This window comes from Chelon labrosus, assembly GCF_963514085.1.
Source record: "Chelon labrosus genome assembly, chromosome: 23".
NCBI lineage: Eukaryota > Metazoa > Chordata > Actinopteri > Mugiliformes > Mugilidae > Chelon > Chelon labrosus.
In genome coordinates, this window is record NC_140356.1 from 16,313,197 (window position 1) to 16,326,961 (window position 13,765).

A 13,765-nucleotide genomic window follows, 5' to 3' on the forward strand; every position below is an offset into this window, starting at 1 on the left:
ACACAGCTTCCCATGGCATAAACTAAAGGCATCAGTGATATTAGCAAAATGTTGGCTTAAAATATGACTGGAACCTGAGGTATATGTAGTAAATTACTTACTGGGTTTTAGATAACTGTTCGCTTATTAGTCACAATGCTGGTGCAAAGATGGTGTCAAAGTCCAGCTAATTCTACTTAGCACAAGACATTCGTGATATTAGTAAAATATTGGATGTAAATAATATATTTTATTTCAGTTGGAAGCTGCTGTTTGTTGGTTTTGATGGTAGTTAACTTCCTGCCGTTGTGGTTGCAGCCCAGCGGTTAGAAGGTCTCCTCACATGTTCTGCAGACCCTGGGGGGAACATGGCTTCACATATCCACTATAGCATAGATATGGCGTATTATGCAACTCGATCCGGGCTGGCCCATTAACCAGCACAAGCGTGAAATCTAGGGCAGAATGCCCAGCATCCCGAGACGTCTCTGCAGGTTTGAAACGCCGGGGTGATGCTGAGCCAGGCTCCAACTGTGTCAGCCCCGCTCTCATATATGCAGCCATACAAACAGCAGGCCATGGATGCATGGGCAGTTTTACAAATATTTCCAGCGTGAATGTGTTTGGTTTAGGTCTATGTGCTCACCCAGTGTAAATCTGAAATGGAAACGTTTCATATTGTACAGTAGATATGCTTTGTTCTCGAAAGCAATCACACTTCAGACAGTGATGAACTCTAAATGACGCTGAGCTGCCTTCAGAATCTAATAATATATATGATGGTATGCAGTTCCTGGAAGGAAATATGCTGCGCCTTGCAATTTTAAATATAACTTTTTATTGAGTAGTTTCCTCCAAGAAGTCAACAGTGGAATAGAAAGGAGGAAATAATACAAGCCATTCAATTGCAGCATGAGTTTTACTTGAAGATCCATGCATTGAGTTGATATATTCGATTGATGAAAGCAAATTAATGCAGGTAAGTGAATCTGTTTTGGTGCCAGTATTAGTGGGGATGTCTAATCTGACCTCCATCCTTCTCGCCAGAGCCAAGATGATGTGCGAGGTGATGCCCACCATCAGCGAGGACACGGCGCTGAGCCAGCGCGGCTCCCAGAGCAGCTCCTCGGACCCGGACTCCCACTTCGAGCAGCTCATGGTCAACATGCTGGACGAGAGGGACCGGCTGCTGGACACGCTGAGGGAAACGCAGGAGAGCCTGGGACTGGCCCAGCAGCATCTTCAGGACGTCATCTACGACCGAGACTCGCTGCAGCGCCAGCTCAGCTCCGCCCTTCCACAGGTAAGACGCGGCCACTCCTGCGGCCTTTCCGGCTCCGTTGACTGTTTTGAAAGGGTCGTTTCTGAAGATGTGGTGACATGTAGTGATGGTCTGTAGCTGGAATGTTCCTGTGGTTGTACTCTGTGTCTCTCGGCCACCAGGATCGTTGGTTATCCTCCTTGGCAGACAGTTATTTCTTGCATTACAAGTTTTCCGAACTGTCAATGTGAAAAATAGGAATTAAACTCGTAATAAAATAATCACCTAAACGTACAACATGAAGGTTTTCTTTCTTCTAGTCTAATAAGACATGTTAGAAACACAAATCCTTTCTTAAGAATTCAATGTAATTAATCCACACCAGATGTCTTAACTTTAAACTCAGAATCCACTGGTTTAAATGAGGCGGGTTGCTATAGTGTTCTGTTTTTTGCTGGGTTCTGCTCGAGGTTTCTTCCTGTTAAAAGGGAGTTTTTCCTTGCCACCGTTGCCTTCAGGCTTGCTCTGGGGGTTTCAGGCCGGGTTTTTGTAAAGCGTCTTGAGACGATTTGTATTGTTATTGACGCTATATAAATAAAATTGAATTGAATTGAATACAGTACTACGTGGCTGCATTGCTTTATTCTCTCACAACTTTTAATGTGAGCGATGTGAACTCTATTCTTCCTCGGCAGCGCTCCTCATAAGGCCGAGTAATTATCTTTTGATTTACAATAAATCACTTGACTCCACTTAAATTATTACGGCACGAGCATTTTGTCTTTCCGTGCAATTATTTTGGAACAACTCCAACTGCAGTCATGCAAGAGAGAACAAATTCAGAGCATTTGCTTTAGAATTTTTAGTAAGTGGACTTTAATAGCACATTACAGTGCTCCTCGAGTTTGTTTCCTTTCTAGAGTTTGTTCCGACTTTTTTTGCTGGAAGCATTTCAGCAACGCACAGTGTTCAAGTGACAACAAAGAGCAAAGGAAAAAAAAGCAAGATAAGGGAAGCTGTGGCATTTCAAATGTACATGTGAGTCATAAAAAACACTTCTGTATTTGGTCAAAAGGGTCAGGTTAGGCGTTTGGAGTAACACGTTTGAGCAAGTTTGGGTTGGAGTTACGTTTGTCCGCCGAGTCTGTACTGTCTGTTTCTAGTCTGGGGCAGCCAGGTAACACACCATTTGGCTTTTAGTTTTGGGCGTGTTTCAACCGATAGAGAAAAAAACAAACAACTCTGCATGCAATTGGATTGCCCAACCCTAACCCTAACCCTTAACCCGAAGCAATCACTGCAAAAAGCCCACCCGAACACTTTGACTGGCCTGGCAGATCCTTGTTGGCTCGTAATCAGTTCTCAATGGAGGGGTTCCAGACCAACTTTCTGCCACAAATAAAAATTTGTGGGCGGGTACGTTCATCTGCCTTTCCAGGATGGTATGGTTTAGAAGTTGTACCAAAATTTCGGGAGCGTTCATGTCAAGTTTCCAGTCTAGAACAATAATTTTTCCTGTTATTCCCCCGTCACATGAAAACACTGTAACGAACTGCCTTTAATGTCTGTGTGTGCTTCACCATGTTTGTGACAAGTCTTAGTTTGAAGTCAAATCACTGAAACATACCTAAAACATTTCCATGTGGCTTGATTTGTGAGCAATATGTGGGGGAAAAAAAAGAAAGAAAAGAAAACGGTCTTATGTAATAAGTCCTACAGTGAGTGGAGATTAGCTTAAAGTGTGTCAGTAATTCCAGTCACACGCCTTCCCCTCTCTGTTTCCAAGAGACTCTGGAGGTTTGTTGGTGGAGCGAGGGGCGGAGGGGGTGGGGGCTTTGTTCGCAGGCGGTGCCCGCTGATAGCGCGGTAATCCGCATGGTTTCACAGAGCCGGGGCGTACGCTGCGTCGCTGTTAGCCTCGGCGCGATCGCACATGGAGACTTTGAAGAAGTCGTTTGAAGTGCTGAAACGTTACTTCCTGTTTGGAAGCCAGAAAAAACGTTTCAGGATCTGCTTCTGGGCCCGTGGCCCTTTGAGAATGATTTGATTTAACCCGCTTACACCTCATGTGAGATTGTTGCAGTGTTGAGACGTTAGAAGAAGGTTATAAGAATGCCTTTGCTGTGTTTAATCTCAATTTCATCTCAGACTGTGGGTTTGAACTCAGGCCTACACTGATCAGGCATAATATTATGACCTCCCTTTTGCTTTCAAAACAGTTGGGACTCATCACGGAATGGACATGGGCCTTCTGAGGGTGTCCTGTGGTGTCTGGCAATAGAATGTTGTTAGTGGGGGGCCTTTGAGGGGAGGGGCCTCTGTGGATCATCCCACAGATACTTGATCAGTTTGGGATCTAGTGAATTTGGAGGCCAGGTCAACACGTTGTGATGTTCCTCATGTTTTTTTGAGTTGTTCCTAAAGCGTTTTTTTGTGTTTCTGCTACCATCAAGGGGTAGTATGGGGTGCTATGGGGTGGGGGTGCCTGGTCTGGTCTAGGTGGGTGCTACATGTCTAAGTAACATCCACACCAATGAACGGCAGGTCCAAAAGTTTCCCAGGAGAAAATTGAATTGTCACAAGATGGTCATAATGTTATTTACTTCTCCTGTAAGTGGTTTTAATGTTGTGGCTGATTGGCATACATATTACAACATGCTGCACCTCTCCAGGAAGAGAGAAACCAAGCAAATGAAGGTCTGGGACATTAGTGGTAGGATTAAGAGCTTGGACTTCCAAAGGGAGTTCAGAGTAGAGCTACTGCTCCTTTGTGTGGAATGGGCCCAGTTGAGGTCCTTGGGTGACTCCGCTTGGAGGTAGAGGTTTATCTAGATTTCACAGGAGGGATTACATATCTCAACTGGCCTGGGTACACCTTGGGATACCTAATCTAGGACTAGAAAGAATTGCTAGGGAGAGGTACATCCGGAATACCTTTCCTTAGCCTGTTGCCACAGCGACGTAACATCCACATGTATGAATGCCAGGTCCAAAAACTTCCCAGCAGATCACTGAATTGTCACAAGATGGTCGATGTTATTTACTTCTCCGCATGTCAGGGGTTTTAATGTTCTGGCTGATTGGTGTATGCTGTCTCCGGCTATCACCTCGTTTGAGGTTTTATCATCCTCAGATGCTGCACATCGGATGTAACAGCGACAACAAGCCGTAAAATAGAAACTTAAGCAATAGGAAGTCTTGCCCCACATGTCCACATTCCTCTCCTCACTCCTTCAACGACGGAGGCATCCAGCTCTGCCGACGTGAAATAACATTTCCATTATCAAACGATTCCGCCTTGATGTCCGCCGGCAGCAGAGCTCCGCGGTTGATGTGCGGCTCGTCACCGCGTAATGACGAGAGCCGGCGCGGCGTCCCCGGTGCTTTTCCCGGCGTCTGGCTTAAATTAGACGTCGGTGGGCAGATCGTTCCAGCGACGCTCTGGCACAAACGGTTCTATTAATTAATCACGCCGCGTCCCGTTGGCCTGCGTGATATCAACTAATGGTTTCTAAAGAGGTTTGTTAGACCTTGGTAATTATACAGAGGCATTTGGCTGTGGGTAAAGTGGCCTCTGTTGAATAGGTGGCAGATAAGAGTGCAGCCACTGCCTTTTTTTTTTTTTTTTTTTTGAACAATTGAAAATGAGCTTATTTCACCTTTGTGCTGCCTTGTTATGCATGTCTTTGCCCTCCCTCCATTAGACTGCGATGATTTTACTGCATCTGACACTTCTATTGTAATGGGACGTCTTTAATATAGACGCCTATTGGGGTGATTTTAGGAGACCAGCAGTGTGGAACAAGGCTCAGATAACCATGCAGTGGGTCTCTTAAAGAGGGAAATAGATGGCTCCCAGGTCTTTCTCCACTTTGCGTGTGATTGCAGAGCAGCGGAGGTGATGAATGAGAAGAGAAGCAGCAGAGCTTCTTCTTTTTTCTTTTTTTTTTTTTTTTTGGCCTCATTTAAGCGATAGGCAGGCTGCGAGTGTGCCTTTACTGATATCGCTCCTCTGTTTCTGAGGCCCAGAGCGCTGGCTGGATTAGATGCTGGCCCGCCACAAACTCTTCTTCTTCCTCCTCCTCCTCCTCCTCCTCTCTGTTTCTGCTGTCACTGCCTTTTCTATTATGGCGTGCGCTTGCCTCCTTCCTCCCCTCCCCCCTCCCTCCATCGGAGGTCACGGCTCCGCTGCTCGTCGTGACACTCTCGACTGATCGGAGTGACGTACGCCGTCCCCGCTCGGCGCTTCCAGCAACACATCCCTCCCGTGCCGCGCATAACAATCAGGCAGAGCCCCCCGACGTGCCTCCCGTCCTCACCCGTTGTCCCTCGTTGTGTCTTTCACGTTTGCATTTCATGAAGCTGTTTTGTTGGAATGCTAGCGATGCTGCACGATATGACGTGTGTGCATCGATGGGGAGAGGCCTCTGGAGACGCAAGAATGTCGCAAGATGTGCAAAAAAAACCACTTTAACATAATAATAATTTTCTACACCACAGATTATTTAGGTAAATATGTCCCAGCCGCTCATATTTTTACTAGAATATTGCCAATTTCAATCCTGTGTGAGTTAAATATCTGGTGATTTTTGGCGGAGAACTGTGTTCCTTTAAGTGTCTCTTGAAGGTAGCAACTCAGGATTGAGCAATGCACAACGACAACAAATTTATAATTAATTAAAACTGTAACTGAAAGCCATAGTTACTCTTGCTTTTGTGGTTTCCTTAAAAATAAAAGTCAATTTGCCGTTGACTTTTATTTTTTATGTCATATTTAAAATCAATTACCCATCGTTCTTCACCAATATAAATGTTTGGTTCAACCGGTTTAACCGCAACCTCTCTGGAAAATGAGGATCCACCACTTGGATTACTGTCCGGTACCCCCTCCCCCCCCACGCTACGCTGAATCTGGGCTAGCTCTGCAAACACTCGTTGGACTCCGTTTCTCCGTTCAGAGAAAGACAGCGCGTAGACACCCGAAACCGCCCTGCAGCACCACGGCCGTCCATGTGACCATCCTCCTCGTCCTCCTCCTCCTCCATCCCCCCAACGAGCCCGTGTGTCGTGACACAGGCGGGCGAGCTGGCAGACAGGCAGTGTCCTCCGGAGCACTCAGCTGTGCGTTACTGTACTAGAAATAAAACCCCGAGGTGCTGCGGGAGCCTTCTCCCCATGCTGTTTATTTACTGTTGCCAAACATGGTTTTTGTGAAGGCTGCTGCTGATGTTCCCTGCATTAGCTTCCACCCCTGCTAATCCTGCTCCTTGGCACCGAACTCCCGTCTTCCACAAAAACAGATCCGAGTTGTACTCCTGTCTTACTGATGTTTCTTAGAGCGTGAGATGATCTACACAAGGGAAGGATCTCTGTGAAGATTTGTGATCATAAATAGTCAGCAGAAATACTAAAATTGAAACCAAGCTGACCTTTAAATGTAATACGGGGAAAGAATGTGACTCTGTTGAGACATAACTATGAAGTGGGGCATATTTTCTAGCAGCAGCATGTGATGAGACCAAGCTTTATCCTCTGGGGCTGAAACAAGAAGCCGACTGCTAAAAATGCAGTTCCGAGAGTGGCCACTTGAGGTCGCATCCAAAAACGAGTCAATTCCCATGAAACTCAACTTTCCAGCAGAAATAAACATGTTTGCAGCCTGGCTTTTATCTCTCTAGCAATGCTTGAATCTATGCATAGTGAAGGGTGTGGCCGCTTTGAGGTTGCTAACTAGGGCTGCAGCTATCGATTCTTTTTGTAATCGATTAATCTAGCACTTTATCGATCGATTAATCGATTAATCGGATATTTTTTTTACGTTTTTAAACAACCAAAACAAATGATGCATAACGAAAATTATGTGGCTGTAAAATGATCAAGCATTTGCCTTTTATTTCTCAAAAAAACAGAGAACTCCAACTCCAACATTTGGCTCCAAAACTAAGCCCATGTATTGCAATTTACCCATTAAAAGTGCCAGTGCCAACAATTACATAACAATACAGTTAAGCAAACTTACTGTAAAACAAAAAGCAATTTAATTTATTAATATGCACAACAAGTTTCATGTTGTAATCTAGCCCTGACATCAAAGTAAATATCCGTTTTATGTAGATTTCTACACCTGCAGCATTTACCATTAGGCTACTAACAAATAATACATAATTTCTGGGGTGAGCCTATTTGCTATGGTAACCTAGCAACCTGTGTGTTTTTTTGTGAGGGAGATGAGGGTGCAGAGAATTTATTAACGTCAATGATTCTGATAAGCTCAGGCCGGTCGCGTTCGCCTCGCGGCCGCTCAATTTGTGATCCGCTGCGTAAATCCTTCGGCTGGCCCGGTCGTCCCGATTGCCACTCCGCCCCTGAAGCTAAACATCATATCTAGTCAAACCGCATCATGACATCGCTACATACAGTATGCGATTAAAATCAGCGAACATTAATGTATAGGTTTAGGTTACGTTACCTTGTTTCAGCGACGCTTGGTGAAACAGCATGTGGATGTTTTCTGTTTAGATGCTGGATCATTTGAGCTTGTACTGCTGTGGTACGCCAGGTCTACTTTGCAGTATCTGCACTTTGTTCTCTTCCTTTTTTAGAATGTAATGATCCCAAACTTTAGACATTTTTTGCCGTTTATGGGCATCTTTACTCTCCGCCATCGCGCCAACTAAATTCAAAATGTATCACGCGCTAGTGGTGTGCTTGCATAGGTGCTTCCAAAACAACGGTCCGTGTGGAACAATCAGATCCCTGCGCGTATAGTGCGCGTCATAGGAATTTAACGAGGCTTCGAGGCAGAGTTTTTGCCTCGACCAATTTTTGTAATCGAGTTAATCGAGTAACTCGACGAATCGTTTCAGCCCTATTGCTAACTGTCTGTAGGTGTCACCCGGCCACCTCAGCTCAACTCACATTCCACCTCTTTGCCCATTTTTTGAAATAGCTGGGCGGTAGGTGGAGTCAGGCTGCCAAGATGGTCAGGTTGTACAATCTGTTGCAAACAGATTGTACAAACGGCTCATGTGCTACATACTGTGTGCTGCAGATATGTATAGCCTGTATAAAAACAGGCTGCCACTCAGCACCATTTAGCACTTAAAAAATATAAATAAAAATTCTGTATTTCTCCGAAGCCTTTTCCGTGTACCGCAGCTAAAGGTCTAATAACTTTGACATTGGAACTCACCAGCAAATCGTTTGTTAATCGACTGCTGTTGAGAGGATTTGGACCGTTTCTCTGCTAGCGTTAGCGGATGCCTTTTCAGATGCAGTGCAGTAGTACTTTTGTTGTATTTCAGGACTGACATGTCACGGTAGTATGGGCTTCATTTTTAGAAGTATTTCCACATTCTTGATGAACTGCTGCTAGTTTGCTGCAATGACCCACTGGGCTCCTCACCTGTCTTCTTGGAGGCGTCCATGTTGTTACTGTCCTATGATCAGCCACTAAAGGACATGATGCTTAAAGCGTCACAGCACAGGACGACTGGTCGACTACTCTGCCCAACCCCTAATGCTTTAAAGTCATTGCGGATCTTTAAACCCTGTGCACTGGACACTCTGGACCCACAGCGCAGCCGCAGATCTCCAGGTGTTGATCCAAGTGCTCTTTTGGCCCAGCCAGACGGTAATGAGATACCAGGGAATTGATCGCTCAGACACCAACGTTCTAAATCCCTGTATAGAGCTGCCAATTGATTGTGGTTTGCTCATTCACGACTACCACAGTGTCTCGGGCTGCGCCATCTTTTATACAAAGCGGTGACTGAGCTTGGAAACATGCTCTGAATTAAAACAATGATGGTTTCATTTAAAGATTATTAACCAGCGTGCTATTGGATTTTTCTTAGGGGTAAGCTCTGTTTTCTCTGTCGATAAGTCAATAACACCCTGCTGTTTATTAATCATACGTGACACTGCCATCCATCAAGGCGTCTGGCCGCGACGGCGTTGCTTTGTCCCTCCATCCCTCTTAAAATTTCAGCCAATATTGCCAAATGAGGGTTTGTAATCACGGAATGTACCACTCTGGACCTCCATGGGGGGTGAATGGTTTATGAAGAGGCAGTGGGAGGAAGGGAGGAGGGAGATGGTGAGGCTCCCTGACAAGGGCAGAGTGTGGAAACGAAGATGACTAAGCTTGTCGCGGAGAGGGGAGGAGAGGTGAATCCTTCTTGTCTTTGCTTTCTTTTTTTACTTTTTTACTTCCCTCCTTCCCTCCACCCCCCCCTCTCTTGTCTCTCTGTTGCTTGTACAGGACGCCCTCTGGGCTCCAGCAGTCAGCCAGTCAGCTGGTCTCCTCCACCAGAGCAGCACATGATTTTCCATGATTACTGTTATTGTTTGTGCCCCAGTTCACGCCGCCTGCAGGCTCGATGTGCGGTTGATGCGTGGCAGGAGGAGACGGGGGAAACTGCAAAGACAGGCAGAACACTGGTCCACATGGGGAGTCTACCAGTATTCAAGGCCTTCCTCAAGTTGACAAGCTTCAAACATCATAAATAGCATAGTTATATATAGCACACATGTGAGTTAAACACACAACGATGGGAATTGTGGTTGTGCATTTGTTCATGGCACGGCGATCTCCTATCACACTATGACAGCGGTATTTTCCAATTTTCTTGTCTCACGAGCATTGATTTGCAAACTGAAGCCGTTCTTGTTTTCTTCTGCTCAATTTACCCCCCAAAGCCTTGTTTTTCCTCTCTCCTCTTAATTCCTCTCTGCCTTTAATCTTCCCCCGATTGACAGAGGCAGGGCTGGGCCGTTGGCAGTGTCTGTAATGACTCTGACAGAGATGTTTGATCAATACCCTTGAAAGGTTAGGGCCTGATTAGGGAGACAGATCTAGCTCTGTGGGTGAACCATTCACCGCTTGTGCCAGTGCCAAGCGCTGGATTCTGGTCGACCGGCCGTCTGACCGCAACCCGGCCGGCCGGAGAAACGGAGGTATAGGAGACGAGGCGGGGTTTCTGCTCAGACAAGGTGACAAGACAGTGCAGAAGGATCTCCTGCCGACCTAATTATCTCCCTAATGAACAGCGCAGTAGGGTACTGGAGTGCTGTAAAGTCAGGAAGTTGCAGGAACAGTAGATCAGCCTAACAAGGCGGCAGCAGTTGTTTGCATGCAAAATCCTCTTCAGGGTTATTCAGTCAGTTTACTCAAAGAGATTGTCACCACTTAGCTTATACTGTAGCTAGTTCATCTTCGGTTTGCTGGGAAGACACGTCTATCGCCAAAGAATATATGAAATATAAAATATAACAGAACCACGCCACCAGGTATTTACAGCGATCGTGTGTCACCCAAGAGTTGAGCTTCAAGGAATCCCAGGGTGACATCATCGAGGGTTCATCCATCTTTATATACAGACAATCGATGAGACCATCTTTTAAAGATTGCGTTTTGCACCAGCCAAGTTTTCATTTTTATACGTTCCCTTTTATCTGCGATCAATTTGTTTGTCATTTTGTTTATTCATTCATCATTCATCATAGCTAAATAACTGAAGATTTTAACCATGCAGCTAGGCGTTTTTCAGCAGTTGCGTGTCACCAGAAACTTGAGCTTCGGGTCTAATTAGTCGATGATGTAGTGAATCCGTTTTGGCAATTGTGCGACTAGCTCAGAACGCCCAAATTAAACCAACAATGATTAGTCACCGCATTTGAAACAAAACCAGCCGCCCCTTATCGCTCTTGAGTGTTTGCAGAATCAAATGTGAAGAGCCTTCAAGAGGCATTCCTACTGCTAAGTACCCCTACTTTAAATACAGCGTGAAACAGACACTGATTATTTGTGGTGTGCTAATGAGAGCCGTCCAAGTCCAGCTCGTTTTTATGGGCAGGAGAACCAAACCATTGTGTATTTGCATGTACACCGATCGGCCACAACATTAAAACGAATGACAGAAGTGAACATTGCATTGACCATCTTGTGACAATCAGAGATTAGCTGCACCAGTTTCTGGTTATTAGCATAACAAGCAAGTTTTTCAGGAGGAGTTCGTATTTAAACCTCAGACTTCCCACCAGTCCCCTAGAACTGAAGAAGCTGCTCGGATGAGTGGTGAAACGTCTTCTCAAAAAACTCTACAAGTCCAACCTTTGTTGGCTATACCATGACCTGGATGACTGAGAACCTTCACAGACATCTTGTGACAATGCAGTGTTCTGCTGGGAAACTTTTGGACCTGGCATTCATTGGTGTGGATGTTACTTAGACATGTAGGACCCACCTAGACCAGACCAGGCACCCCCATGCCCATAGCACTCCTTGTTTTTTGAACAACTCAAAAAAACTCTAGGCCTCCAAATTCACCAGATCCCAAACTGATCAAGTATCTGTGGGATGATCCACAGAGGCTGCAGCTCCCTACCAAAACACAGTGCAGTCATTGTTATGTACTGTACTCTGAAAATAGCATCGTAATCTTGTGACACTACCAGGTTAACTTCCTGTCATGCACATCTCATAATCAGAGTTGCTCCTAATATATGTAGGAGAAGACCCTACTATCCTTACTTCCTACTATCCTTAAGATTTACAGTAAATCACGCAAGGTGAAATATTCCAAATTTAGAACTTGTTGTTTTGATCAGAAGTGCTCCCGGCAAACATCTCGTTCCTAAACACACTGGCCAGTCTAAGGAGTACCTTCAGTAACAGACTCATCCTACCAAAATGTACCACAGAACGCCACAGGAGGTCATTCCTGCCTGTGGCCATCAAACTTTATAACTCCTCCCGCTGAGTGTTAGCCACTCACCTTTAACACTTCAGATGCTGTTAATTTATTTGCAACCTCTTACCTCTATATTTTGTGAATACTTGTGCAATATTGTTCTAAATGCATCTTACTTATTTTTATATATTTTTGTACAACTTTTATTCTATTGTATTTGCTCTGTTAACTAGCAACTGTCACTTTATGGGAGCAACAGCAACAAAACAATTTCCTTGAAGGATGAATAAAGTATTCTGATTCTGATTGATGATTAGATCGCAATGAGTCATTGTGTAATAACAGTTTAATTTAAGCCATAAGTGCACTTATTAGTGAAAAGGGCATAACCGCAACACCATTCATTCCGGCTGTCTGCAGCATTGTGGATGTGCCTGCGTAAGTAATTGCTCAAGCATGACCGATGTAGTTGCAGAATGAAATATTTGGTTGGGCTAACCTACTGCTTTTAGCTGGCAATCGCAAGGTATTCATTTTTAACTTGAGTGTACCCACAACTGATGCATGAACGACATGAATAGTTTAGTGATCAGCAGGGGGTGTGGAGGGTGAAATCTGAACATTTTTAAAGCAGCGCTATATCCGTTCAGTTCAGGATTTATTTTTTTAGATCCTTTTACATCCAGGTAGTATTTGAATAAAGCTGCTGATTCATACAGAGCTTAAAAGTGAGAGGAGACGTTTTGAAGATGCACAGTCAAGCAGGATATTGATAACAAATTTGTCACTATTGACTTTGTCGCTGATAAGTGAATTTATGGCCTTGCTGCAGATGAGTTTGGCTTCTTAAGCTCAGTTCGCATGCAAAACAATGGACGACTGGTTCATTATTTCATAGCTGACAGTTGCTAGTAGACGTTCAACGGTGGTTGTAAGTAATCTCTATCCGCTTGTATATTTCCCAACCCAGAGTGGAACAAGCAGAACATAAACGGACATTAGGGATCACCAAGAACTAGCTGTTTTTGTCACCACTTTCTGAAAATGGGTTCACCTGACGCACCAAGTCTGCTATTAGCATGATGAATTTGGTTGGAGGAACCTTTTCCTTGCGATAAAAGTTTGGATTACTCACTGGTTGTACGTGAATTGGGACGCCTCAAAGTTGAGATTAGTTCAGGCTGGTGCCCACTCACTTCTTGTGTTTACCCCCCTTCGGCCAATTCAGTGTTCTGCTGGGAAACTTTTAGACCTGGCATTCATTGGTGTGGATGTTACTTAGACATGTAGCACCCACCTAGACCAGACCAGGCACCCCCACCCCATAGCAATGACACCCCTTGATGGGAGCAGCCATCCCAAGCAGGATGAACTCTGACACAGGCACACACACAAAACGGTTCAACTCAAAAAAACATGAAGAACAGCACAAGGTGTTGACCTGGCCTCCAAATTCACTAGATCCCAAACTGATCAAGCATCAACTTATACGACCCAAAGGCCCCCCATTAACAACATTCTGTTGCCAGACACCACAGGACACCCTCAGAAGGCCCACGTTGTTTTGGAGTCACAAGGGAGACCTACACAATATTAGGAAGGTGGTCATAATGTTATGCCTGATTGGTGTATGATCCTTCAGGGCTGTGGTGCAGTCATTACTCCATAGCTTCCTACGGCAGAGGGATTAATATACCTTCAGACTTGGACTTGGACAAATGCTGTTCGCTGTTCCATACAACAATACATACACTAAAAACATCCCTAACTGACAATGTCCTCAATGTCCAAGGAGCTCCTTTATGTAGCAAGAGTCTGCTACGGTCCAGTC

At 44.9% G+C, this 13,765-nt stretch overlaps 1 protein-coding gene across 1 annotated transcript in view; it reads left to right on the top strand.

Annotated features, from left to right (window-relative positions):
* The first annotated feature begins 869 nt into the window (after positions 1-869).
* The window catches only part of ppfia2 (PTPRF interacting protein alpha 2), a 161,141-nt gene continuing 148,245 nt past the window's right edge, over positions 870-13,765 (top strand). The window contains exon 1 of the mRNA XM_084573626.1: positions 870-1,336. Within this exon, the coding sequence (XP_084429752.1) occupies positions 953-1,336 (384 nt within the window). The 5' untranslated portion in view covers positions 870-952. The remainder of the gene's footprint in view (positions 1,337-13,765) is intronic.